Source organism: Spizellomyces punctatus (genome assembly GCF_000182565.1).
Source record: "Spizellomyces punctatus DAOM BR117 chromosome Unknown supercont1.6, whole genome shotgun sequence".
In the NCBI taxonomy this organism is placed as follows: Eukaryota; Fungi; Chytridiomycota; class Chytridiomycetes; order Spizellomycetales; family Spizellomycetaceae; genus Spizellomyces; species Spizellomyces punctatus.
This window is the reverse complement of record NW_015971542.1, coordinates 1,035,758-1,058,752: the sequence shown is the minus strand read 5'-3', so window position 1 is coordinate 1,058,752 and position 22,995 is coordinate 1,035,758. Positions and strand designations below refer to the sequence as shown.

At 47.7% G+C, this 22,995-nt stretch overlaps 14 protein-coding genes across 14 annotated transcripts; 7 read left to right on the top strand and 7 right to left on the bottom strand.

Annotated features, from left to right (window-relative positions):
- Window positions 1–398: 398 nt before the first annotated feature.
- On the top strand, window positions 399–2,555 carry SPPG_04134 (import motor complex subunit PAM16). The gene is made up of 4 exons (XM_016752380.1): window positions 399–1,620; window positions 1,700–1,787; window positions 1,855–1,994; window positions 2,067–2,555. The coding sequence occupies exons 1-4, from the start codon at window positions 1,612–1,614 to the stop codon at window positions 2,211–2,213; spliced, it is 384 nt and encodes a 127-aa protein (XP_016609080.1). The 5' UTR covers window positions 399–1,611; the 3' UTR covers window positions 2,214–2,555.
- SPPG_04133 (MCM DNA helicase complex subunit MCM4) lies at window positions 2,341–6,231 on the bottom strand. The gene is made up of 13 exons (XM_016752379.1): window positions 5,822–6,231; window positions 5,274–5,752; window positions 5,021–5,212; window positions 4,903–4,957; window positions 4,760–4,831; window positions 3,871–4,693; window positions 3,714–3,807; window positions 3,504–3,658; window positions 3,321–3,450; window positions 3,056–3,258; window positions 2,946–2,990; window positions 2,670–2,877; window positions 2,341–2,604 (listed from the first exon to the last, which is right to left on the bottom strand). Exons 1-13 carry the CDS (start codon window positions 6,168–6,170, stop codon window positions 2,488–2,490), a joined length of 2,922 nt encoding a protein of 973 aa, XP_016609079.1. The 5' UTR covers window positions 6,171–6,231; the 3' UTR covers window positions 2,341–2,487.
- A 107-nt stretch (window positions 6,232–6,338) lies between these two features.
- Window positions 6,339–8,356, top strand: SPPG_04132 (uncharacterized protein). Its single transcript, XM_016752378.1, has 2 exons — window positions 6,339–6,854; window positions 6,928–8,356. The coding sequence occupies exons 1-2, from the start codon at window positions 6,380–6,382 to the stop codon at window positions 8,148–8,150; spliced, it is 1,698 nt and encodes a 565-aa protein (XP_016609078.1). The 5' UTR covers window positions 6,339–6,379; the 3' UTR covers window positions 8,151–8,356.
- Window positions 8,190–9,505, bottom strand: SPPG_04131 (uncharacterized protein). Its single transcript, XM_016752377.1, has 5 exons — window positions 9,331–9,505; window positions 9,182–9,229; window positions 8,982–9,081; window positions 8,642–8,920; window positions 8,190–8,577 (listed from the first exon to the last, which is right to left on the bottom strand). Exons 2-5 carry the CDS (start codon window positions 9,185–9,187, stop codon window positions 8,426–8,428), a joined length of 537 nt encoding a protein of 178 aa, XP_016609077.1. The 5' UTR covers window positions 9,188–9,229; window positions 9,331–9,505; the 3' UTR covers window positions 8,190–8,425.
- Window positions 9,506–9,614: 109 nt separating this feature from the next.
- Window positions 9,615–11,212, top strand: SPPG_04130 (uncharacterized protein). The gene is made up of 3 exons (XM_016752376.1): window positions 9,615–9,877; window positions 9,946–10,334; window positions 10,397–11,212. Exons 1-3 carry the CDS (start codon window positions 9,681–9,683, stop codon window positions 11,110–11,112), a joined length of 1,302 nt encoding a protein of 433 aa, XP_016609076.1. The 5' UTR covers window positions 9,615–9,680; the 3' UTR covers window positions 11,113–11,212.
- SPPG_04129 (uncharacterized protein) lies at window positions 11,129–12,174 on the bottom strand. The gene has a single exon (XM_016752375.1). It carries the CDS (start codon window positions 12,130–12,132, stop codon window positions 11,233–11,235), a length of 900 nt encoding a protein of 299 aa, XP_016609075.1. The 5' UTR covers window positions 12,133–12,174; the 3' UTR covers window positions 11,129–11,232.
- Window positions 12,175–12,272: 98 nt separating this feature from the next.
- Window positions 12,273–13,595, top strand: SPPG_04128 (uncharacterized protein). The gene is made up of 5 exons (XM_016752374.1): window positions 12,273–12,383; window positions 12,462–12,556; window positions 12,615–12,742; window positions 12,806–12,881; window positions 12,942–13,595. The coding sequence occupies exons 1-5, from the start codon at window positions 12,287–12,289 to the stop codon at window positions 13,470–13,472; spliced, it is 927 nt and encodes a 308-aa protein (XP_016609074.1). The 5' UTR covers window positions 12,273–12,286; the 3' UTR covers window positions 13,473–13,595.
- On the bottom strand, window positions 13,446–14,771 carry SPPG_04127 (40S ribosomal protein S15). The gene is made up of 4 exons (XM_016752373.1): window positions 14,720–14,771; window positions 14,170–14,283; window positions 13,785–14,107; window positions 13,446–13,710 (listed from the first exon to the last, which is right to left on the bottom strand). Exons 1-4 carry the CDS (start codon window positions 14,720–14,722, stop codon window positions 13,692–13,694), a joined length of 459 nt encoding a protein of 152 aa, XP_016609073.1. The 5' UTR covers window positions 14,723–14,771; the 3' UTR covers window positions 13,446–13,691.
- A 63-nt stretch (window positions 14,772–14,834) lies between these two features.
- On the bottom strand, window positions 14,835–17,193 carry SPPG_04126 (uncharacterized protein). Its single transcript, XM_016752372.1, has 6 exons — window positions 17,139–17,193; window positions 17,005–17,060; window positions 16,544–16,937; window positions 16,219–16,466; window positions 15,967–16,153; window positions 14,835–15,909 (listed from the first exon to the last, which is right to left on the bottom strand). Exons 1-6 carry the CDS (start codon window positions 17,172–17,174, stop codon window positions 14,938–14,940), a joined length of 1,893 nt encoding a protein of 630 aa, XP_016609072.1. The 5' UTR covers window positions 17,175–17,193; the 3' UTR covers window positions 14,835–14,937.
- A 149-nt stretch (window positions 17,194–17,342) lies between these two features.
- SPPG_04125 (uncharacterized protein) lies at window positions 17,343–18,191 on the top strand (the record flags this gene model as incomplete). Its single annotated transcript, XM_016752371.1, has 1 exon — window positions 17,343–18,191. One exon carries the CDS (start codon window positions 17,343–17,345, stop codon window positions 18,189–18,191), a length of 849 nt encoding a protein of 282 aa, XP_016609071.1.
- A 578-nt stretch (window positions 18,192–18,769) lies between these two features.
- Window positions 18,770–19,351, top strand: SPPG_04124 (response regulator receiver domain-containing protein; the record flags this gene model as incomplete). The annotated part of the gene is made up of 3 exons (XM_016752370.1): window positions 18,770–18,942; window positions 19,000–19,168; window positions 19,229–19,351. The coding sequence occupies 3 exons, from the start codon at window positions 18,770–18,772 to the stop codon at window positions 19,349–19,351; spliced, it is 465 nt and encodes a 154-aa protein (XP_016609070.1).
- SPPG_04123 (uncharacterized protein) lies at window positions 19,289–20,519 on the bottom strand. The gene is made up of 2 exons (XM_016752369.1): window positions 20,168–20,519; window positions 19,289–20,097 (listed from the first exon to the last, which is right to left on the bottom strand). Exons 1-2 carry the CDS (start codon window positions 20,477–20,479, stop codon window positions 19,537–19,539), a joined length of 873 nt encoding a protein of 290 aa, XP_016609069.1. The 5' UTR covers window positions 20,480–20,519; the 3' UTR covers window positions 19,289–19,536.
- Window positions 20,520–20,619: 100 nt separating this feature from the next.
- SPPG_04122 (uncharacterized protein) lies at window positions 20,620–21,805 on the top strand. Its single transcript, XM_016752368.1, has 6 exons — window positions 20,620–20,720; window positions 20,793–20,873; window positions 20,943–21,083; window positions 21,153–21,268; window positions 21,346–21,421; window positions 21,478–21,805. Exons 1-6 carry the CDS (start codon window positions 20,655–20,657, stop codon window positions 21,673–21,675), a joined length of 678 nt encoding a protein of 225 aa, XP_016609068.1. The 5' UTR covers window positions 20,620–20,654; the 3' UTR covers window positions 21,676–21,805.
- Window positions 21,790–22,941, bottom strand: SPPG_04121 (uncharacterized protein). The gene is made up of 3 exons (XM_016752367.1): window positions 22,668–22,941; window positions 22,236–22,606; window positions 21,790–22,163 (listed from the first exon to the last, which is right to left on the bottom strand). The coding sequence occupies exons 1-3, from the start codon at window positions 22,821–22,823 to the stop codon at window positions 21,914–21,916; spliced, it is 777 nt and encodes a 258-aa protein (XP_016609067.1). The 5' UTR covers window positions 22,824–22,941; the 3' UTR covers window positions 21,790–21,913.
- Window positions 22,942–22,995: the final 54 nt, after the last annotated feature.

Sequence of the window (22,995 nt, the reverse complement as noted above, 5' to 3'; positions counted from 1 at the left end):
TATGTCGCGCGCAGCAGGTCCACGGACACGCCCTGGAAGGAGGCCGTCCCAGGGATCTGTCGCGTCCATGCACACAACACGTCCATCCTCCATGGCGCTGAAGCAGCAAGGGGTGTGGTTGTTCGCGTCCACGACGCGCCCTGCAAGGAGGTCGCTCCAGGGGCTGTCGCGTTCTTTTTTTCCAAAGGGACACCACATGTGCGAGAGACGCCATATTACACACACGGCCCATTTCACAATGAGCGTGGATATGCACAGCAGGGGCAAGGCCATAATCAGGGGTAACGCACTGACGCATGACGTGTGGATGTTCTGAGCGAATCTTCCACGGAAATCTCGGGCCAGTTCTCCAAGTTTATAAAAGGCCACCTCTTCCATTCCAGTCCCCCCTCATTCGTGTTCAATAACCGACCAGCAGCTCTTCCCGGATATCGATGCTGTCAAAGGCTGTTAACGGTGCGTTGTGTTAGAAGGGAGCCTGCACTATTGTTGGGAGAGGAATTTGCCGCCTGCGAATAAATGTTGGAAACAATGCGCTACTTTGGATTCCGTCGGAGGTCACGTAGCGGTGAGTGTGCAATGGAGACCCGATAGTCGAAAACTACTTTGGATTCCGTTGGAGGTCACGGTAGAGGTGAGTGCACAATGGCGATCCCATCGTTGAAATCTGCTTTGCATTCCGTTGGAGGTCACGCTAGAGGTAAGCGTACAATGCAGATCCCATCGTTGAAAGCTGCTTTGGATTCCGGTGGAGGTCACGCTAGAGGTGAGTGTACACGGAGATTCCATCGCTGAAAGAATCGACAGGCCGTCGGAGGTTTAGGATTGCAGCAACGCTCCATGGCGCCAGAGGTGATAGGAGATAGTGCTCCAAGTAAGTACCTTCAATACGACCTGCATTACCATCAGTTTTGCAGCATACAACGCAGAAACTGTATGACGCTGAGTTAAAGGTCATATGAATTCCTTCCGAATGCGCATGTTTGTCAGTCCGCCATCTGGATGACCTGCTGCATTGAATTTTTCACACTGGCTTCCCCGGTGATAACACAACTCGTACAATTGTCTTTAATGAACGGGACATGGCGTTACCTGGTCCTTCACTGCTCAAGAGCATTCGCTGCGGACGTCGTTGTCGGGCGGCCACAGTGTAAGCACTTAACGACGCAATAAAGACTCTGCATCAGTCAGTATGACTGTGCCATCAGCGTCCGGACACGTCCGATAATCCGGACATGTCCGAATAGCTGCATGCACTGCCACATGGGAGTTGAACATTTACAAATTTGCGTGTCTTGGACCTAATTTGGATATATTGTTTTTTTGGGTCTGGTTTTTACCGTGTACTGTGCCATCCTGCATTGCTGATGTAAGCGGATTCGTTTGACTCATGGGTTGTCTTGGCAACGAATCTAAAGAGCAAGGAGGATTCCCGACAAATCGCTAAACTGCGAACAAATTTCAAAGTTTTTTGCAAAAGGCGTTTTCATTCTTGCTGACCGGGAGACTCATTGCACGGCACCCTACATACATAACCTTCCTGCGAACCTCCAAGAATTGCGTATCTCCTCGTTTGCCCTACTCACTTCCGATCACATACATAATATCAAAATGGTCAACGTATGTACTTGCCTACAATTTTGAAATTGCTCGTACGCCAAAGCTTATGCGCCATGTCTATCCTTACCTCGACCGTCAGGCTGCAAGGTTAATAACACAAATAGTCATTGTCGGTTCTCAAATTCTGGGTCGGGCTTTCGTCGAAGCATACAAACAAGCAGCAAAGAGTATGTGGCAGACATATCCAAGCCGGGCATTGCTTGATCACTCGTTAACAGGACTCTTGCCGATTAGATGCGGCTCAGAATGCAGCGGCTGGTGGAACAGGGCGTGCGGCGGTAGATGCCGCCACGCGGAAAACGGGGATAACGGTGGAGGAAGCAGCTCAGATTCTGAATGTGGACAAGACGGCATCGATGGAAGAGTTGTTAAAGGTAGGCATTACTGGGATGAGAATTGTATTACTGATGGCTGTCGCTTACAGTTCTTCTTTGGCGTCGTTTCAGAGATATGAGCATTTGTTCAAACAAAATGATCCAAAAGAGGGAGGATCATTCTATCTGCAGTCGAAGGTGTATCGAGCTAAAGAGCGGCTAGAGTTGGAGTTGAAACGAAGAACAGAGGGAGCTGAAAAGAGTGCGCCATCAAATTAAGACATGAATGATGGAAAGCGGGACTGCTCTTCGTCTCTGTATTCTCCTCATCTCGTCCCACAATCAAGTTCGTGCTTGATAGTGGTTTGTAAATTCCGTCCTTTTCATTTAGCCTAGACTAGATTTCCTCCAGCACACGCACACAGAATATAATTTAGTTTATCCCCAAGTCACATTGTTTAAAACAGGATATTCATTAACGGGTCTATACACAAAATAAGAAATCGAAATCGTCACGATATACAAAGAAAAAAGCTTCGAAAAGTAGCGCTGTTCAGTGGCTTCCGGATTTGCGGATGATCTTATCACCATTCGTCCTCCCAGTGATGTGAATAAATCCTTCGTCGCAAAGCTCTTCGAGCAATGTATTGAAGTCGTACTCTGTAATGTGCTGCAAGTAGAGATATACTCAGCATACTTTTATTCAAAGCTCAGTATGACGTGCCCCAAATTTACCTCATCAGTTTGTTCGTTAAACCCTCGATATGCCTCTACCCACTTGATATTGACTTTATCAGTATTTGCCAACATATCCTTAAGAGCTCTCCGTTTATCGGCGTGCACCCGGCGACTCCTCGAACTGATTCCCGTGTTCACAAGATCTAAATCGATCATGCCGGTCTTCGGATCGATTGCAGCAGTTTGTAGAGCAGTAATGACCAATCTGCAAATGTAACATCACGACTTTAAGTCCCTACACGCATAACCTCCACTGGGACAGTAGATTCCTACCGGTTGGCTTCCTCGACATCCCCTTTCTCGACCGTAGGAGACAACCTGAAAATGGTAAGTGGATGAATACCTTTTACAGTGGGGTTGTCGCTCAAAGAATGCCGAGTTACCTCATTCTGGCATGTGCTTCCGCAAGCCGGATCATACTCTCCAGCTGTCTGGTGGTGAATGTTACCGTCCTGCTTCCACCGTCTTTGCCCATATTTCGGAGCTTCACGTAAAAGTCGATCAATGCCTCCCCAGCCTCCTCTGATATGACAGGATTGATTTTTGATCGGGCATGGTTGATGTATTTCGTGAACAACTCCACAGGCTGAAAAGGGAATCACGTTTAAACTTGCGGCCAAGAGATGATGAAAAATAAAAAAAACTCACCACAAATTCCTGTTCCTCTCGTCGTGGTGCAATATCCCCTTCTCCCAGATAGAATCCGACCAGATGCTGGGCTAGTCGTCGATCATCGCGTTCATCCGGCTTGTCCAGGATAAGATATGTCAAATCAAACCTAGTGTGCTTGTTAATTTATATTTTTCAGACTCACAATGTTCCCAACCATACCTTGACAATAGCGGCGGGGGGAGGTTCACATTCTCCACCACAGGCAACTTTTCATCGAACTTCGAGTTGATGGGATTCGCACACGCAAGAATTGATGTCCGCGCATTGAGGGTCGTGATAATGCCGGCTTTTGCAACGGATATTGTTTGTTGTTCCTGCGGACAAATGTTAACACCAGGAAGCCTCCTGCTATAATTGAAAATAACTTACCATAACTTCGTGCAATACGGATCGTGTGTAATCTGACATCTTATCAAACTCATCAATGCAACACACCCCACCATCACTGAGTACAAGGGCGCCACTGCAGAAGATTTGACCACGTTATTCGTGCATCGTTTCAGATTAGTAAATATATCATTCGTACCTCTCCAGAACGAGCTGCTTGCTGTCTGGGTCGCGAGTCACGTAAGCGGTTAGACCGACTGCAGATGATCCTTTGCCAGAGGTGTACACCCCACGAGGTGCAATCTTGTGGATGTATTGAAGCAGTTGGGACTTGCTCACACCAGGATCACCCACCAATAGAATATTGATGTCCCCACGGATTCTGGGAGATCCCGGCTTGTCCTTCGAAAACTTATTCGCACCTCCAAATAGTTGCAGAAGCACGCCCTTCTTTACATCTTCCATTCCGAAAATGGACGGAGCAATGGATCTCGAAAGGAGCTCATACAGATCCTCCCTTTGAGACAGCCCTTCTATCTTCTGCTGTAGATGGGGATCTTCTCGGTGAATTCTATCACCCTCTTCAATTGGTACCACATGCTCATTGTCGGCAACAATGCTTTTATCAATACCAAGCCGTTTGTCGTCCGTTCTTTTGATGTGCACGATATCCACGTAGGTTTTGAAGAGCGCCTTGATGGCTCGTCGCCTTGGGTTGACACGGACTGGAACACCGCGGAAGATGCCGGTGATCTCCACCCGGTCACCAGCTTTTGCGACATCTACCAAGTCATCGTACACGCACATGGAGACTGTATGTGGGGTCTGTCCATCGGGGGTTTCATCCGGAGTTTCTTGAAGTCGACATATTTGCTTATCGGAGAATACACAACGGTTATGCACCAGCTGCATGGAATTTTTAGACTGGCACGCGTCCCTAGGACACTTGGTGGGTTCCGCAATTCGTCCACGATCACTATCAACAATGACCGTGTGTTCACAGACATGACAACGAAAGAAAGCTGTATAGAACGGATAATCTCGTTAGAATGATTGATCGTAATACGTATGCTGGTGCAGCAAATTACCTTGCTTCAAGTCCGGAATGATAGGAGAAGCGCGGATAAGAATACCCTTCACAGTTACCAGTTGATCGATATCTATTCAGTTCACATATTAGTATACTGGTGTATTGGACGAACTCATTAACAAATTCATGGTCAAAATGTACCTGATGGGTTCAGCTCTCGAAGATTGACAGATCTTGCCAAGTTAAATGGGCGCACCTGGTACATCATTTGCTATAAGAATATTTATCTGAATGGAGATGCGGAGAGAAGTATAGGTACCCTCATCGTCATGCCATCTGGCAGCTCGACGTCTTCAAACATATCCAGGAAAATCTCAGTTAACGTGTGATCCATAAGCGGGATGATTTCTTGCGGGTAACGGATCAGTTGATTGTAAAGCTTCCTAGCGGGCTGGTATACTCGGAGATTGCTGCAGTCCAGATTCATATTATAGTCTTCGGATTCTTTGAGCTGCAATGGAATCGACATCATCAGATTGACCACCCACGTACAATTCTCCTGCAACACTCACTTGACGCAGATAGTAGGGGTAGAATGGCTCATGGTCCTGATCCATCATGTCTTCTTCGTTATTGCCATCTGCAGCATGTTGGGACTGCGTGAAATTCGTAATGAAATCCCGGAACATCTGCATGGACTCAGCAATATTGACGGTCGTTCCCCAGATGACCATTCGGATGGCCGCCGGATCTGATGTGGCATTGGTAGTTGAAGAAGGAACCGCTGGTCCTTGAATGTCACTCATGAGATCACGAGGAGGAGCATCACCCTGCGATCCCTGGTCACTTTGACTCAATATGCGCTCAAAGAACCTGTTTCCGGTCACATCACCACGACGATGGCGTGGGGTGGAACTTGCAGGACGATTACGTTGACTGGAACCCTGTGTTGCAGGTTGCGAGAAGAACAAGTCAGTGCTCAGTTGTCTTTCCGCTTGGGGCTCGGCGGTCTCCGACGAAGGGGGATAGATAAGGGGAGACCCGACACCGTCTAAGGCAAGATGACATTGATAAGAGATTATTTGACGAAAGAATCTTGAGCTTCATAGTACGAAACTACCTGCTGCTCGACTTCTTGCTGGAGATGTAGGCGGTAAAAAAGCATCACTTCCAGGATCAACAGTCCTTCGCTGTCTGGAGGCCGCAGGTCTGTTTGGGGATGAACTAAGAGCATCGGAAGGGAAAAGTCCGGGGGAGGCGCGGGACGGCCGCGGCAGTCCTTGATTTTCAACGTCAGAGTCCACCCCGGATGTGCGAGGCAGAGCTGAAGAAGAAAATGTCTGCTTCAGTGGACTCGACGCAGACTCTCCAAAGTTAGAAGCTGTTCCCTGAGAGTCATCTTGGATAGGCTGTAATGCTCTCCTTCTAGTTGATCGTGGCGTCCCACGAGCGCTTCTAGGAGAGGACATGATATACTCTTGATTTCTGTGGTTTGCCTAGAAAAGCTCGGAGAGAAGCAGTTGAAAGACTTGCGGTGACCGGGAGGTCTGACCGATCGGACTTTCGGACATCGCGCATTTTAACCGGTTAGTCTCTCATTTCAACTTCCATTCCCCCCCGAGCCAGCAACCAAAGTCAAGTCCTCTTCAAAAGCTTGTCAAAGATTGTCCATTTGACCATGGGTTTGCCGCAGATTCTTGTCGGCACTCCGTTGCCTTCAAAGGTCGACGAAGCCGATTTGTACAATTTCGTGTCATCCCAAGCAGGGTTCCAAAAGCTTCTCTATGCGAAACCATACCATATCGTTCAATATGCAACAGCCGCAGCCTGTGAACAAGCTGGCAAAGAGCTTCAGTTGCTTTCGTCGCGTCTCTCTCTGTTAAAGGATCTGCCAGGGCAGCATCCACCATCGGATCTTGTGGACTTGGCGCCCGAAGTGGAGATGAACTTAACCTCAAAAATCTTATTCATACCGCGAAAGGCTCCACTGGGCATCGCAGTCGTTGAAAAGATTGTATCTAACTTTGCGGGGTTTAAATCTATAACTTCGGAAACTCGTGGATATTCCATCCAGTTCAATGATCCTGGTTTTGCATCGAACGCCGCGATCGAAATCGCCGAGACCACAAACCTAGGTATACACTACGCAATCGGTAAGACAGTCGCAAGTCAATGCCCTATTACAACGCTATCTTCATTTTATCCATTGGGTACTGCATGCATCAGATACTACCTATTACCCTGAGGAGGATGTAACCAAAATGCCCTTTTTGCGTCTGGGAAATACTGGCCACAATGTTAATCAGATAACCAATTATTTGTACTCGTTTCCGGGGCTTTTTCGCATTATCTTGGGACGGTGCGAAGGAGCTGAAGAGTTGACTTTCTATGCGGGATTCGCGGACTTGCCCTTTGCTTATGCGGCCAGTATACAGATGAAGCGAGGCCCGCTCACAGCCACAATCGCAGCTCCCAATGAAGTGGGCCGCTGGATGTCACCGCAGAAGCTGGACCTTGACGCGGGCGAGTCAACTATTCATATCAAGTTTCCTTTCAAGCTACCTGACCTCACTGCAAAGTACGTGGAGCAGTGGTTGCAAACCTACAATGGAATCGTCCCTGGCGTCAAGATATTGCAAGGAAAGGAATTCAGTTGCTGCATTGCCAAGTTTACCAGATCCATGTATGCGCGTCACGCAGTGGAGCATCTCGTGAACAGTACCAATATGATCATTACATTCACATCTGGCAATTGCCCGACGGACTGCTCTAATTCAGGGCATAACAACGTCGTTCTAATGGATAAGTATTCTGAAAAAGAACAGTCACTAGGTATTAGGTGCGCATCGGAAAGGGGGACAAGTGCAATCTCAACATCCACGACTCCTCGTGAGAAGATTATCGAAGATCTCAATATTCAAGTTGTTCCTAAGGTGAAAGTCAGCAATACTCTGCCAGGATCTCGGATCGCCGCCAAAGATGATAGCATCGGGGTTGAACAAGCATCATCCTTGGAGAAATCTCAAGAACACGCAGGTCATAGTAAATGTATCCAGGCAACCTCGACCACCACAGTGCCAAGCCCAGTTCGTCATGACCATACTGATAAAGACAGAGGCGATCAGGCTGGGCTTGCATCGCCAACTCTTCGTATTATCACCAGCAGGATTGGCGAAGCCGACCTTCACCCGCTTTTGAAATGCATGAACGGTTATGTGACTCTCCACAAAGTGGCCAGTGGCACCTTTCTCGTTAGTTTCGAGACTGTTCAGGATCTGCACAGCGCAGCTCGCGCTTTGAAGTGCATGAGGCTTCTCTCTCCTGACACTCTGGACTGCACAGTGTTCACAGATGTGCCATCCGAAGACATTGCCGAGCGGCTCGCCCAATCTTTCGACGGCTTGGCAATCGCGGTCGAAGAGGATCATCCCATCAAAGCAGAGTGTTGATAATACTGAAAACCATTGGCGCGAAATTGAGATTGTTGGGATAGCCGGACGTAAAGATCCAGCTCAATGATATGATTGAGAAGGCTGCAGTGCAAATTACTCCATAGCTTTGCATATTGCTATTATATGGATTATAAAGTAGCCTCAACAATGTCATAAACTTTGCTGTCTATAACGGAAAGAATGTTTGCGCAACAGATACCGGATGTGATCTTTCTCTTTTAGAATCAAGTCTCTTATCATGCCGTAAAATATAAAATGTCACCTCAAAGGTTTCAAGCAGCGGTACCAACGTTAGGCAAGCCCATAAACTTCCTCTTTGAGAAACACATCCACCATTTGCTTGGCCGATCCCCATCATATACCTTTACCACCAGGCGGGTCGCGCACTCTTGGCGCAGTTGGCTCAAATATTGTCTTAGCGTGTCTGATTTTAACCCAGCGGTCAATTCTTAACATTCGGCAACGCTGTGTGTAGCTCATCAACTCACCAGCATCATTTCGGTTTGCAGGTTTTTCGTACATTGCATTCAAAGGAAAGCCCGCCTCGCCAGGTATAGCAAAGTTTTGAAGTGCATGTGTTTGCAGAGTTCTTTGTCCTTCCAATTGCGAGGGGTTCTTGGACAGCTTTCCCAGCGATTCTTGAATGAACAGGAGCAGGTAAATAAGGACACGATCGGCAGTGCCTTTTATTTCAAAGTTTCTAAAGAAGCAATTGGCGCGGAAAAGTGCGATCGCCTCATCAATGATATCGTCCTGTTGCGGGTCGGCTGCCCGATTGGAAAAAGGTGAGCGCGTTGAGCATTGCGGAACAGAGCGCGTGCGACGCACCTGCTGGTGGTGCTGGGCCTCGAATCTTTGTTTTAATGGGCAGAAGCGCCATGTTACCGATGGCACGGAATCCACCATCGTTGAACGATGAGTGATACGCCTGAACGCGACCCATAAACTAGTTTAATAAACTGATACCGCTGGCGCGACTCAAAGTCGCAGCGCGGTTCATATTCCCATCAAGTGAATTGTAAACGTACTGGCATGTTATATCCCTATGTTTGCGCGTACAGGCCGGGAAAGGTGGACTGAAAGGACAGCATTTCAATAAACAACGTGACCCTTTTGCATACCCTCCTGCCATCTCTGTTTGCTTTCAGATGTACACCCAGTTCACAGTCGTACTTACGCAAAGTTTATGTAACAGCACACAACCAAATTGAAACCGTAAGATTGCCGCGCCTCGAGAGACAGCCGTTTGTGAGTCTAGTGGCTTCACACGCGCGGATGAAAGGCCCGTTTGGAAAAAACAACAATGTAATCCCTGGTCGAAATGGAAGGGAGGCGCCGCGGCAGTTCAAGTTGGGTGGAGTTCTTGACGCAATGGAATGATCCAGGGATGGATCCACTGTACTAATCACGTGAATAAATTGGGTGGATTAGCTCAGTTAACTTGTTTTACGTCAAGTTTCAGTTGAATCCTTCATATTTCTTGAGGATGGCCAGCTTTCCCCCGCTAGAAGCTGTAGCTTGCATGCAATGTCGTTTTTTGTTCAACTCTCAAAACTTCACAAGGCCGCGCGGCAGTTTGTCCCAGAAGCAAAGGCGCTGAATCGACGACAATATGCGACTAGAGGTGTTCTTGATACTCCGACAAAGGTTGCGTTCTTTGGGGCGGGAGGAATAAATTTCGGCTCACCCGAGGGCCCGTGGAATCATTCTGCTCGCTTGGAAAAGTCAGTAATGAACTCGTCTTGAGCATATTAGAAAATGTTTGGTCCTGATCTAATGTTCGCGTCCAAAGGAGATTAGGAAATAATTTGAAAGTCACGGCTCTCGTTGATCCATCCTCAGAGCACCGTCAACATGTCCTGAAGGAAAAGGCTCGCTCAGAATTCTCCTCCGCCTACGAGGGAACAAAGGAGTATAACAACATTGAAAATTTCCTTGCATCCTTATCGGAAGACAACAAACCCGATGTAGTCATCATTGGAGTACCACCTGCATTCCATGGAACAACTAAACCTGGTTCTGACTTGGAAATAAGATTATCGAGAGCATTACCACATGCTGCTTTGTTTATCGAAAAGCCTATATCTAGCGCCCACGTGCACGAAGTCAAAGAGGTTGGCCATGATTTAGCAAGTCGGAAATCCCTGGTCAGCGTCGGATATTTCATGAGATATCTTAAAGGTGAATAATTTACTGTTGTATACTCGCGTTCAATCACCAATCTATTTTTCTTTTCGTACTAGTTGTGCAGAAGATGAAAGATCTTATTTCCCAGCATAATCTCACCGTAATGGCCACAGTTGCTCGATACAACTCTTGCTACACATCTATCGAAAAAGATCACTGGTGGAAGAAATCTATCTCATGTACGCCCATTGTAGAGCAAGGAACACATATCTGTGATCTCAGCAGATATTTTGGAGGGGATGTGAATATCGAGTCAGTATATGCTCACGCAGTTGAGCATTGGGAGAAGCCTGGAAAGCTTTCCAAGATCCCGATAAATGAAAATCTGATACCCGAAGACGATCGTATACCTCGGATCGCCTCGGCTGTATGGAAATATGAAAATGGAGCAATTGGGACGATTACCCATGGCATCAACCTCCACGGCACAAAGTATTCTGCAGAATTGGAAGTTCATGCTGATGGCTGGCTGTTCCGAATGGTGAATCCGTACTGTGAGCCAAAATTGTATGTTCGATCGCCGTTTAGTGAGGAGGCAGAAGTATTCGATTATGCCCAGGACGATCCATACCTCACACAAATGTCAGCGCTTATAGACTCCGCACGTCAGAGGGATGTCGTTGAAAATGAAATTGGAGAGGGAACAGGGCGTACTGGTGATATCCTGTCTAGCTGGAATGATGCCGCCAAATCGTACGAGCTTACATGGGCCATCCGATATGCTTCTGAGCTACGAGAGACGCATGACAAGCTAAAGAAAAGTATTAGTTAAGCGCACTTAAATTATTGGCCGGGTGGAATTTCCTCTTGTATGCGAAACATGCAGACCATAAATGTACAAACAATAGTGGTTGGACACAGATTCAATAAAGTACGTTTGATCTAAGTAGCGTCATATCTTGGAGATTAATCCAGCTGTAAGGCAACGGTCGTATAAAGTAAGAGCCGATAAGGCTTTCATGTCTCGAGTGCTCCGCCAGAGATCCTTTAGCTTGACCAATTTTACGTCAATTCTCTCGCCTTCCTCTCTCAGACCACCTTTTCTTCCTTCCAGTCGCCTGATGTCCTCAATAGGCAGCTGTTTTCTGCACAAAAGCAATTTGATGAACTCGTCAGATCCACCTGGACTTGGGTAGACTCCGACATTCCTCAGGTCGGTCCCCATTCCAAAGGTCAGATCTGTCAAATCTGTAAGCTCATCCTCTCTTATTTGAATTCCGCATTCTTCCTCCAATTCTCGAGCAGCAGCTCCCGCAAATTTGCGCTCACCATCCAACATCCCCGCTGGTATTTCTGAAAAAGCTAATGAAGCGATGGGGATACGCGGTTGCACGGTCAAGACCACTCGCTCTTCCTCATCATCTGCAGTTCTGGGGTTGCTCGCTTTAATGATTACTAGAATCGCAACCGCACCACCTCTCGAGAACACAATGCCAGGTATACGTCCATCCCCTGCGTCGCTCCATTTAACATCTGTGCGAAATTTGACGAACCCTACTTTCCCACTTTTAAAGTAATCTATATCGGTTATCACAACTTTTTCGACAGCAACACGGGAGGCCACAGGAGACTCTTTCATCTCCTTCCCAAAAGCTGCAACCCAGTCCTTGAAAGCCGGGAATTGTTCTACCTCATCGAGGTCGATCCCAGAGTTCTCCTTAACTGTAAGCGGTACAGTGAAGCTTCCTATGCGCAGGGTCCGCGATGAGGAAGTAGCCATGGTTCTAGAAAAGTTAGAGCAGATAGAAGCTGGGGACAGTCTGCAACACAAAACTCGGTGGGGCAATATCATACGGCGCAAACTGTATACAGTCAGTCGCGATTCGAAAGGGTAGAGTTGCAACAAGTTACACTTTGGGTGTGTCAGCAGCATCACATGACTCATGACTCTGGGATATGCGCGCTGGGGATAACCAAACGACCAATTCGCTTTCACATCTTCCGCAATGCCCGGCAACCCACCAGACGAGCTCAAGTTTGTAAATGCATACCTGCAAAGAGCACAAGAGCTTCAAACGAAGGAACCCATAGTCGCGTATTATTGTAGGTGCACCATATTCTTCAGCGAATCATTTGAATAACAGCCAACCGAACATGTGAGACTCATCTTGCTTGTTGCAGGCAAATACTATGCAGCGAAACTCGCCATAGATAAAGGGGGCAAGTCAAAGGAGGCTCAGCTGTTCCTCCTTGGGCTCATGGATGAACTGGAACAAGTGCGCATCCTTAGACGCTTTTTCAAATCTCCATTTACTCATGGGACTTTTGCTACAGGATCGGAAGAATATCAGCGGAAACGAGGCTGTTACAAACGATGTTGTTGGTTACGCTCACATTGAGAATTTTGCGTTACGTATTTTTACGAACGCTGACAATGAAGATCGTCAAGGGAGAGCGTCCAAGTAAGAAAATGTTGCAATAGTCAGTAGGCGGCTTTTTGTGTTAATGTGGATGCCTACAATTAGGAAGACTGCAAAGACCTTCTTGGCGTCTTCAATTTTTCTAGAGCTTCTCAAAGTATTTGGAGAAATTGATACGGAGGTATGAACTTGTCCTTGAGTTCGCCAAGGACTTTCAACTGACATACCGGCTCCGCGAAAGGTGCAAGACAAAATCCGGTATGCCAAATTCAAAGCTGCAGACATCATCAAAGCATTACGAGAAGGCCGCACACCAACCCCAGGAATGCCAGGAGAGCAACCCCCAGAATCCGCACAACCGACCGCTCCGCCGGAACCTCATCCGAATTTTGGCACGCCTTATGATCCATCATATACTCCAACGCAACCTACTTTTGATGCAAATGTTTCGCACTCCGGGGAGGCCAGTTATGCATCACCATCTTCACACTGCCCGTCACATCAAACCCCTTTTACCGGTTCTGAGACCAGGCCTTACGTTCACCCGTCGGCGCCATCGGCCGGTTCTGGACACCACTCACCGTCTCCTGCACCGGCTAGCCCGTCATCTCTCGCGCCGAAGGGATCGTTCGAAGTCAACTACAAAACAGTACAGGCTGCACAAAAGCACTCCCGTTTTGCCATCAGCGCGTTGCAATACGATGATATACCCACTGCGATTGACAACTTGGAACAGGCGCTGGCTCTGTTACGACCGCTCCGCAAGACTTAGATGTTATTTCGTAGTTGCTTTGGGGCCGGACAAACGAATTTAATGCATTAATTGTTGTCTAATTGACCCGCCTGTGATCATTCCAATGAATAGAAATCGAATTGGTAATGACATTTAGCCCTGTCACTCAAAGAAGTATTGCACTGCGCACTGCCTATGCATCCGTTTATATTCCCATCACCACATATAAACATGTACAATGAAACGCCACATCTGCCCTTATTTAAGAGGAATGAATCTGTAAAATTGATACCTTTTGATGAGCAAGGGAACCAAATACGGCAATCGTTGTTAACGTCTGCGAATACGTACCGGGAACTGTGGGTGGCACCGATACCGGGACGACCGTGCTTGACAGGCTTGTAGGTGATGGAGAATTCGCCAAGGTAGTGACCAATCATCTCAGGCTTGATCTCAACCTGGTTGAAGGTCTTTCCGTTGTACACACCAACGACGGAGCCAATCATCTCGGGGACAATGATCATGTCACGCAAGTGGGTCTTGACCACCTCTGGCTTCTCACCAGGAGTAGCCTCCTTCTTGGCCTTGCGCAACTTCTTGATGAGACCCATTGGCTTCCTCTTCAAACCGCGCTGGAACCTACGGCGAGCACGGGCGTGAACAAGCTCCATAAGCTGCGACGTGGAACATGGTAAATTGGCAATCCCAGAAATGGCGAAAGCGGAGACGTGCACACCTGCTCGGAGCTCAAGTCAAGAAGCTGGTCGAGGTCCACTCCACGGAAGGTGAACTTCCGGAAGGTTCTCTTCTTCTTCAACTCGGCAGCAGACTCTTGGTCGAATTCGTCAGCCTACAATCAACCACAAGAGAGATTAGCGTCAAGTTGATATTGTTGAGCATCGGTCCTCGAGCCGTCTCCCCCAAAGCATCTTTTACAAGCTATCGCTCTGCCGCCTTGGACTTTCATCTTTGCCTTTGCCGGGAGCCCCACATCGCCTGCGTCCATATTCCAGCGTGATCGAGCAAACTGCTCAAGGGCGAGCGAATCGCCATATACAACCCGCCCCGCATTTCGTCCAGTTTCTCCTCATTCGTATACATTCGTACGCCGTCTCACGATAATCCCCATCATGCCAAAAAACTACTCCAATGTGCCAACATGGCCTTCCAACTACAATTGCTCCACAGGATCCCTCTCCCCCTTCTTCAAATGCAACCAAGTACCCATACGACGTGGATGGCGGAACGGATGGATGGATGGATGGATGCGTGACGATGATACTCACCATGGTTGATATATATGGACAGGCGACCAGAAAAGGGAGGATCTTCTCAAAACGACTGGTATGCAGTTGAAATACACCCATTTTCGCTGCACGTCACGTGCAGACAAGGATCCCCGTGACTTAGGCTCTCATTGCACGTCGAGTGGTCTGATATTACACATTTATACAAGAAATATACACAAATATGCTAATTTATAATACCGCTGAGAAGAAAAAAATCAGGATGGGTGTCCCTCGTGCGTCCCCCCGGACGGTGGTGCAGGCTGTGCTTGTAATCGGGGATCACGAGGTTGCAGCACTCCGGTCCTCCTGAGATGGTCCAACAACGTGGACGCTATACTGTTCATGTTAGGTGCCGTTGCTGGAGATAGCGGTCCTGCTGTTCCTTTCATTGCTTGAGGTAGCTGCGGATTCTCACTTGCGGTTGATATGGCCGGTGGGAACTTTGACGTAGCCCCGTGTCCATTTTCGATGTTTTGCAGCGCCTCACGTACACTCTCCAATTCCTTCTGTTTGGTCGCAAAACTTGCTTTCATTTTATTCTGACTTTCAGAATCTGCTGGACCTGTTGCAAATCTCATTATTGCTTCTAGTGCAGTAATGTCGCTTTCCAGTCGTGTGGCCTGTTGTTGAAGGCTTTGCTGTGCCGCTACTATAGAGGTCAATCCTTTGGGTGCCACGAGCTCCGGTACGTCCCTTGAAGCCATTTGCAATGGTGTCGCGTAGGAAGTCGCAACAAAAGGAAGGGTTGTCGTCAAATGAGTGACGCCAATGGGTGTGTTCGGCAAGCCGGACGAGGCCCCCAAAGCAGGCGGAGGTAATATAGCGCTTTGTGATCCATGGGTATTAATGGCCAGTAATGGCTGTCCAGGTGGGTGAGGTAGTACGGACTCGAGTACGCCAAAACGGGCCGAATCCGAGCTAGCCTCCCAGGGAACTTTCCCATCAGACTTGTTAAGTGGAGTTGTCGCGTACTGATCAAAGCCCCAGCAATCCAAGACCTGGTCTCCTTGAGGCACACCTTGTCGGGTATACAAGATGCCCAAAAATGTGTAACTTGACGAATCGAGAATCTTTGATAAATTGGGGTGATATTTTAACGGACGTCGCACGAAGTGCAAAGGCACCATGATCATCTGCCGGGCGCTTTTTTGACCTGGGGGTACATCGTCTAGATCCGCAACGTGAGCCTGAATGAAGAGAATGGTCAGTGTGTGTATTCAACCGTACGCTCATGGTGTGTCTACCTTCCGTTGACCACGACTAAAGGCCATCAGATTATAGAATCTTTCATATTGGTCTTTATCCGGTTTGGCCACACGCACAATGTATTTCGGCCAAGGTTCGTGACACCATCGCTTTAGAAAGTCCGTGTTCCGCGTGTCTCTTGGATCAAACGGGATCGTTTTTGAAATATAGATGCGCTTTACTGGTCTTAACAGGCGTCATATAACAATTAGGACTTCGTTAACATAAAACTTCAGGTAGGGCACACGTACATATCCAGCGTGCCCTCGATTCGCCCAAGTAGCTGAACGTCAGCAATGGACTGGGCCCATTTTCGATTAATTTCTTGCTTCTCTTCTTCAAGCGGCCCTTCCCACGCAACGTAATTCCAGGTGCGATCGGCTTTCAAGTTCTGCTGCATCATGATATTGCGACCGTCTCGCCATTGCCGTTCAAACATTTCGTCGAGTGTCCGAGACTGCTTCATTCGCATCAGCTCATATTGTTTTTCATATAACACCTATAGAACAAGGATAGGGGTAAATCTTCGAACACATGCCGTAGGCCTATTTGCCAAATGGTTAAAATCCCACATACATTCAGCATATGTGCTGATATCCCAGGTCGTGTCCGGCTCTCGCTCTCCCCACCACTGGCTTCTTTCTCCACCCAGCGTTTCAAATCCATCAAGGAGGATTGGAAGGGATAATTTCCATCTTCACCCGGACTTTCCCCTTGAGATTCTTCTAGTTCTTTCCGCGTTAACATTTGAAACAGTGGAGGGCACAAATTCAAACGGTCAATCTCCCGGCTCGAATGAAGTGAGGTGCAGTAGTCGTCATCAAAGGTTCGTAAAGCCATTTTCCGTAAGTGCTCCACCTCGTTGAGCTGCTTTGACAGAATGTAGTTGAGCTGCAACTCGCGAGTTGCCCGATATCCTTCAATATCCGGATAGCGGGCGGTTGGTGGAAGCCCCAGAGCAGTGACATCCCTTGAAGAGTATACTGAGTAAGAACTTTGATCATTCAGCAGAAAAGAAAATAGGCCATATTCCATACTTGTTGTCTTCGGGAAACACCTCCAAGTACTCCCACAGGTCCAGCTCCTGTCTTTCCTTAGGAGAGGAGCATCACTTTCGAAGTGAGATCGCCAGTGACAACCGATAGCGTTTTCCTCGCAATTTTTGTCGTACCTCTTCTGTACGTGCAGAGGTCTCGGCATCTGCCATGACAGCTATTCATCGCAATATCTGCTCCCAAGCTTCCAGCTGTCCGATCGCTGGATGACAAGTGTAGAGTCATGTGATCACAAATTGTTTCCAGGGACACCAAGGTCCGCGGTTTCTTTGCCGTACGCATGCTTGGGGTTGGGGGACGTTCGTAAGATCTTTGCAGCGATGAACACACTTTCTTCAGCACACCGAGTGGTCGCATCAACATGTCGGAATATGCGACATAACCTGACTCACGTACGCTACTCATCCGCCTCCACCTCCCCCACACCCGATCTTTCTCAAGGGGCTAAAGTCCGTCTCAAACATCCCCGGACAGCTTTCCGGGAGCAAATGACACAAAAGCGGAAACAATATTTTGCAGAGTCCAAAGAGGCACTGAAGAGGCAAGAGGCAATTGCGGCACGCCAGAAGGAGCAAGAGGAGGCACGCAGAAGGGAATTGTCTGATAAGATTCGTCAGTTCAAGGCCGAGCGTCTGAAGAGCTTTAGTGAAGTTGGAGATGCAGAGCAGGGAGAGCCCGTTTCAGTAAAGGAGGGGTTGAGTCAAGATGGACAGAAGGAGAGCGTCAATGAGGGCAAGGATCCCTTTTTTGAGTCACGGCGGGACCTTTACGCTCGGTTTAAGCAAGTTCGACGACAAAAGCGGTTTGAGAACTTTGTCCAAAGTCGCTGCACCCAATCGGAACAGCGGCTTGAATCTCTCTTGTACCTTTACCACTCTGCAAACAACTTCATCACGTATGAAAACATCGATGCGAGAGTTGCAGAATTACAGCCCACTGCGAGCTCTTCGAAATCCTTGGAGAAGGAGGCAATGACCCGCCGGGCGAAACAACGAATAGAGGCGTTGGAAGGGACCCTTCGCGGTGAGCTGCAAAAACAATTTGGTGTAGAAAGACTGCGGGAGTTTAAAAGCGGAAAGGCAGCTGGTGAGAGCAATCTTGGGGCAGATGACCTATTCATCGAAAAGCGACGTATGTTTCTGGACAAGTCGAGAGAGATTACTCCGTAGCATAGTATCCAGATAGAATGTAAAATAGGAATGTACATTAAAAGGTTGAGCATGCCAGATTGTTATGCAAATCGCTTGTCAGCATAATATTCGGACGCGAGGTGCAAATTCATTTCACACTTTATCAGCCGGATACTGGTAATATCCCATCTCGTTCATACAACTCGTCTCGAAGTGTCCACCGTTTAAGCATAGCAGCTGTTTGAATTCAATGAAACGATTAATCTAAGGGTTTTTGTGGTTGCAACCCTTTCAACTATGGCAGTAAGCCATGCCATCAAACCTCGTTAAGTTCGCGCTGCTACGTTTCTGCTTATGCTTGATCAGTGAATAGGTCGATACGAACTCTATATTTGGAACCATGGAGATAGAGCCCGGCAGTTCTCCTTTTGCAGGGTGCGGGGAGGGGTGCGTTTGCTGGCGATTCGCAGATGATTACACGTCGAGTCATCCCGTTGCGTGATCGGGCACCCCGTTAGTAAGCAGCAGGACCCACATGCTGCTGTGTTTGCTCGCTCTCGTCCCCTTACTATTTATATACTTTCAAACCTCTACTACACTACTTCATCATCTGCGCTATGGCCTTTGCACGTTCCACGCTGAAGGCATACAGGTGCCTTTCGACCGCTTCCAAAAAATTAGTTCCACCGTTCACAGCTGAGACTGCGGTAGCGAAAGTGAAACTTGCTGAAGACTTGTGGAATTCAAGGGATCCCAATCTAGTGGCCCTCGCCTATACCCCTGACTCAGTGTATGTAACCTGATGTAGTCTAGTTCAGTCCTAAATATTAATGGTTTTAACTTGCAGTTGGCGCAACCGGGCCGAGTTCCTCAAAGGACGTGATGAAATCGTTCAGTTTCTAAAGAGAAAATGGGCCAAAGAACAAGGATACAAATTACGGAAAGAGTTGTTCTGCTTTCAGGATAATAAAATTGCAGTTCAGTTCTGGTATGAATACCACGACGAGAATAAACAGGTTTGTACATCCGAATGTGATCAATCTGCGGTGATGAATTCTCATAAACAAATCCCCAAGTGGTACCGAGCACATGGTCTTGAACACTGGACATTTAACGAGGACGGATTGATGAGAGAACGGCGATCAAGTATCAACGATTTACCGATTTCCGATGCAGAGCGATGGTTCAAAGGGAAATGATTTCCAAGATATATATTCAGCAGAGTCTGGGCTGTGGCAGATCTAGCATATGTGTTCTCTCCCATTCCCTTTCGCTTGCAAGATGGCTCGTCATACATACATAATTTGTACACACTAGCTACAGTCGATGGGCCATGCTTCTTATACACCCTCTATCTAAAACTTCCTTGTGTACTTGGTAGTCTTCATTCCATTTGCAACAATTTTTCAATGCTTTGCAGCAGATTGCGGACGCCAAATACAGCCCCTTCGTCCGGTCCAGCTTGTTCACTTTCGACATGCGAATGAGCAAAGTCAATGATGCGCGCATCAACATCACTGCCCTCGTAAATCAAGAGGATAGATGCCCCATACAATCTGACCCGAGCTGTTTCCAAACGATGCAATAAAATGGTAAGCTTCTCCCTGAGAGCAGTCAGGGTCGCAGTGGGAACTAGGGTTGCGCTTGACGGTATCGTGAAGAACGTCCGAATCCCCAAATGAATCTCCTCTGCACTCAGAGAGCGACCGTATTTCCTGTCGTGCGTTAAATAGTTGGATGTGTATGGATCATACACCTTCATTCCACATATTCTCAATCCAGTCTTCCCACTCGTCGTAGTCCTAGCTTGTTCCTCCATCCGAGCCTTTTTGGCCTCATCTGCTTCGTCTCCGTACAGTCTTGTTCCAATTTTGATATCGGCGACAGAAGGGTGAGTATAGGGCGCTAACAGGTTTTCAAGATGAACTGTCGGGTTGCCTACAGCCTGTGATGTGCGCTCAGAAAACGATGTCCCATAAAAAAAAAGAAATAGAAGAGAAAGCGCTGGCACAAACCTCGCCATTCAAACTGGCATCTGCGGCCAAATCCCCAGATCCTGCAAACTGAGGAACGCTTTTTCTGAACTCCACCAGATCTTCCCTATCGCTAGCAAAAACAGCTTTGTAAAAGTCCACTTCCTTCTGAGGACATACTTTGGCTAGCAGGCCGCCAGCAAGGCCGAAAATTTGTCCAGCGTGGCCAGCAATTTGGTGATCGAAAGGTGCATAGGCCTGAGAGGTCGTCACATCAGTAGAGGGCGATGGTACGGACGGCGCCCTCGAAGAGAGCTCCGGTGGTATCTCAATAGAGTGGCGGCGAGCTGTCATTTGTCGCGACGAGATGGTTATGCCGCTTGTGCATTTAACGTTACGCAAACATCTAGCAACTGTGCTTACGCAATCGAGTTCCCTTGGTATAAACTCGCAGGAACCCCCAACTTTCCTCGTGTATTTCGAGGCGTTGAAATAGAAAATCCTTCTTCTCACATTAAACCAACGAAATATGCCAGCTCCCAATCAACCTCTCGAGCTGAAGGATGAGGACCCCGAAGAATTGCGTTTGCGTACAGTAAGTCAAAATGTTGAAGCTCGCAACTGAAAGGAAATGATAATGGCTAAATAACTGCCCCATAAAAACTAGGAAAACATCATCAAAGCTTCTCAGCAAGAGGACGCAGAGAGACAGAAGGCGGAGACAGAACTGCTTGCTTCCGAGACCAAAGTAATTAAAGGCAACTCTGGAAACTTTTGCTCTGCATCTCACCTGAGTGACGCTTCTCGCTGTTTACAGACGGATATGCTTCGCAAAATAGCAGCTAAAGAAGCTGACCGAGCTATGGAGGCTGAAAGAAAACGACGTATAGCTGAGGAAGGTTTGATTCATACTCAGGAGGAGATGCTGAGGAAGCAAGGAGCACAGGAAGCTATCAGAGTATGCAATGACGACAGAGCGCTAGGAATGTACGACCGGCTCATTTGGATTTGGACATGATATTCACAGCTTGAAAAGGAAGAGCAGCAAAGGAGAATTCTGGAAGAAACCAAGGCAGTTGCTATGTCTGATGCAGTACGTCGGCAGACCCAGAAAACCGCAGTGGAAGAGATGGAGCAAGAGAGGTATGAAAAGAGAAACGAGTTATGAATAAAAAAGTGGTTTTTGATAGAGTGATGTTTGATCTTGGCCGTCATGGCAGGGCTCGGCGCCAAAGCGCGGAAGACCTGAGCCTAGTGCCCGAATCGCAAAGAGATCTTAAACGTCAGGTGGAGCAGGTAGGGGCTGACGGTGCGCAGACTCAGATGATCTCGTGTTTGACCTCGATCATTAGGACGTCGTTCAAAACTTTGCAGTCAAGCATCCCTCGACTCCCCTTGCAGGTACTCCGTCCACATACTCCTACGGGCCTGCTCCTCGTTCGGTATCCACGGTTCCCCGCTCCTCTGTTGGGGGAGACTCGGATTCGACCGGGATTCACAATGAAGTGCAGGAGCAGCAGGGTGGAAGTGTGAAAGTCGGTAGCAAATGATAGGTGTTGTCGGATGGAGGAATTGGTAGTTATACATTACTTTCATATCAGAATGTCACCACATATTAGCTAGTAATCATAAATCTGGAAGTTATCGTACAACATGAACTTTCTGGGGTCTCAACACTCATTGGTATCAGGATTAGTACGATGCTAACTACCGACTGATATTAAAAAGTACATAATGGAAATCGAGTCAAACTATATACAAATATTCTCTACAATGAGTCTAAACCTTCTACGATGCACTCGTGCCAGGAGTGGTCTGTCCACTTCCGGTATTTTCCTCCTTGAACACCAACAAAGCCGCCACTACAGCCAGCCCCAAGAAAGCTAGCGATATCAAGAACCAAAGCACACCCCAAAGTTGTGGTGGAAGGCATCCACGGCAACATAGATGCGAGAATTTTGAGGCATCAGATTCGTTGACTTTGCGCGTAACAAGGTCCTCGATGATATCCCAGAGAGAATATAGGCAAGACATAACCCTAGAACCGTGATCATGAACAGGCTTAATCCAAAAATTATACGACGAACTGTGGAACTTGCGGGAATCTTACCCCATAAAGAGGACAAAGTATCTCAAATAATATCCGCCGTTAATCCACCATAGCAGCGCAATCAGGCCGATGAACAGCACCGTGATCCCCCTCGTCAACCAATTCCGTGCCCAGTACAGGGTTGCCACCATAGCCAACCCGATCAAAACGGACACAATTTTGCTCGCCAAAACATCGAAGCCGGCAAATACCATGAGGGCACCCCAAAATGCTGATCCAATGTAGCCGGCAGGTAACGTGCAGTATGGATTTCCTCCACGCATCTTTGTCAATCCCCCTTCGTCTGGATCAAGTGTTATTGACTGGATTTTTGCGCCAGTACATAAACCTGCAGACGCATGTCCAAATTCATGCAGCGCAACCGTGACGATCTACACCAAGATTAAAATGGCGTCTCAATGATAGCGGAACGAGATCAGTAATCATACATACCTTGAAAGGCCAAAGAATTTGCTTCAAAACAGGGACATTCCATAGTATGGTAATGGCAACAGTGTAAACGGCAATGAAAATGATGGTCCGTTTCTGTTCGGGTGACGGTTGTAAGTGAGTACCGAGGTCTTCCCCATTTTGCGGAATGGCCACCATTTTCAAGTAATTCGCTTCTCGTATGAGTTGAATGAATTACAAAGTATGAAATCCTTCATGAGCTCATGGCTTTAAAGAACGCATCGCCAAGCCAGTTGAACTTTCTCCGCCACACCGCCACGGCAGAGCCAACGGGGACCGGCGTGAAACTTTGCGGGGGGTGGCTGTGCAG

Coding starts and splice junctions, on each gene's coding strand:
- SPPG_04128 (XM_016752374.1), top strand. CDS start 12,287: ATGCCCGGCAACCCACCAGACGAGCTCAAGTTTGTAAATGCATACCTG. Junction 12,384..12,461: donor ACCCATAGTCGCGTATTATT/GTAGGTGCACCA, acceptor TGCTTGTTGCAG/GCAAATACTATGCAGCGAAA. Junction 12,882..12,941: donor TTGGAGAAATTGATACGGAG/GTATGAACTTGT, acceptor GCTCCGCGAAAG/GTGCAAGACAAAATCCGGTA.
- SPPG_04133 (XM_016752379.1), bottom strand. CDS start 6,170: ATGTCCTCTCCTAGAAGCGCTCGTGGGACGCCACGATCAACTAGAAGG. Junction 3,659..3,713: donor CCGTATTGCACGAAGTTATG/GTAAGTTATTTT, acceptor ATTTGTCCGCAG/GAACAACAAACAATATCCGT. Junction 3,259..3,320: donor GAGAGGAACAGGAATTTGTG/GTGAGTTTTTTT, acceptor TTCCCTTTTCAG/CCTGTGGAGTTGTTCACGAA.
- SPPG_04122 (XM_016752368.1), top strand. CDS start 20,655: ATGCCAGCTCCCAATCAACCTCTCGAGCTGAAGGATGAGGACCCCGAA. Junction 20,874..20,942: donor TGCTTGCTTCCGAGACCAAA/GTAATTAAAGGC, acceptor CGCTGTTTACAG/ACGGATATGCTTCGCAAAAT. Junction 21,422..21,477: donor TTAAACGTCAGGTGGAGCAG/GTAGGGGCTGAC, acceptor CTCGATCATTAG/GACGTCGTTCAAAACTTTGC.
- SPPG_04134 (XM_016752380.1), top strand. Junction 1,788..1,854: donor ATACAAACAAGCAGCAAAGA/GTATGTGGCAGA, acceptor CTTGCCGATTAG/ATGCGGCTCAGAATGCAGCG. Junction 1,995..2,066: donor CGATGGAAGAGTTGTTAAAG/GTAGGCATTACT, acceptor GCGTCGTTTCAG/AGATATGAGCATTTGTTCAA.
- SPPG_04131 (XM_016752377.1), bottom strand. Junction 8,921..8,981: donor AGGCCCAGCACCACCAGCAG/GTGCGTCGCACG, acceptor CCAATCGGGCAG/CCGACCCGCAACAGGACGAT. Junction 8,578..8,641: donor TGCAAACCGAAATGATGCTG/GTGAGTTGATGA, acceptor GGTTAAAATCAG/ACACGCTAAGACAATATTTG.
- SPPG_04126 (XM_016752372.1), bottom strand. CDS start 17,174: ATGGCAGATGCCGAGACCTCTGCACGTACAGAAGAG. Junction 17,061..17,138: donor CCTCTGCACGTACAGAAGAG/GTACGACAAAAA, acceptor TCCTCTCCTAAG/GAAAGACAGGAGCTGGACCT. Junction 16,938..17,004: donor GTGTTTCCCGAAGACAACAA/GTATGGAATATG, acceptor ATACTCTTCAAG/GGATGTCACTGCTCTGGGGC.
- SPPG_04127 (XM_016752373.1), bottom strand. Junction 14,108..14,169: donor TTGACTTGAGCTCCGAGCAG/GTGTGCACGTCT, acceptor TCCACGTCGCAG/CTTATGGAGCTTGTTCACGC.
- SPPG_04132 (XM_016752378.1), top strand. CDS start 6,380: ATGGGTTTGCCGCAGATTCTTGTCGGCACTCCGTTGCCTTCAAAGGTC. Junction 6,855..6,927: donor AGGTATACACTACGCAATCG/GTAAGACAGTCG, acceptor TGCATGCATCAG/ATACTACCTATTACCCTGAG.
- SPPG_04129 (XM_016752375.1), bottom strand. CDS start 12,132: ATGATATTGCCCCACCGAGTTTTGTGTTGCAGACTGTCCCCAGCTTCT.
- SPPG_04123 (XM_016752369.1), bottom strand. CDS start 20,479: ATGACAGCTCGCCGCCACTCTATTGAGATACCACCGGAGCTCTCTTCG. Junction 20,098..20,167: donor ATGCCAGTTTGAATGGCGAG/GTTTGTGCCAGC, acceptor CGCACATCACAG/GCTGTAGGCAACCCGACAGT.
- SPPG_04121 (XM_016752367.1), bottom strand. CDS start 22,823: ATGGTGGCCATTCCGCAAAATGGGGAAGACCTCGGTACTCACTTACAA. Junction 22,607..22,667: donor AAATTCTTTGGCCTTTCAAG/GTATGTATGATT, acceptor ATCTTGGTGTAG/ATCGTCACGGTTGCGCTGCA. Junction 22,164..22,235: donor TACTTTGTCCTCTTTATGGG/GTAAGATTCCCG, acceptor TCACGGTTCTAG/GGTTATGTCTTGCCTATATT.
- SPPG_04130 (XM_016752376.1), top strand. CDS start 9,681: ATGTCGTTTTTTGTTCAACTCTCAAAACTTCACAAGGCCGCGCGGCAG. Junction 9,878..9,945: donor CATTCTGCTCGCTTGGAAAA/GTCAGTAATGAA, acceptor TCGCGTCCAAAG/GAGATTAGGAAATAATTTGA. Junction 10,335..10,396: donor TTTCATGAGATATCTTAAAG/GTGAATAATTTA, acceptor TTTTCGTACTAG/TTGTGCAGAAGATGAAAGAT.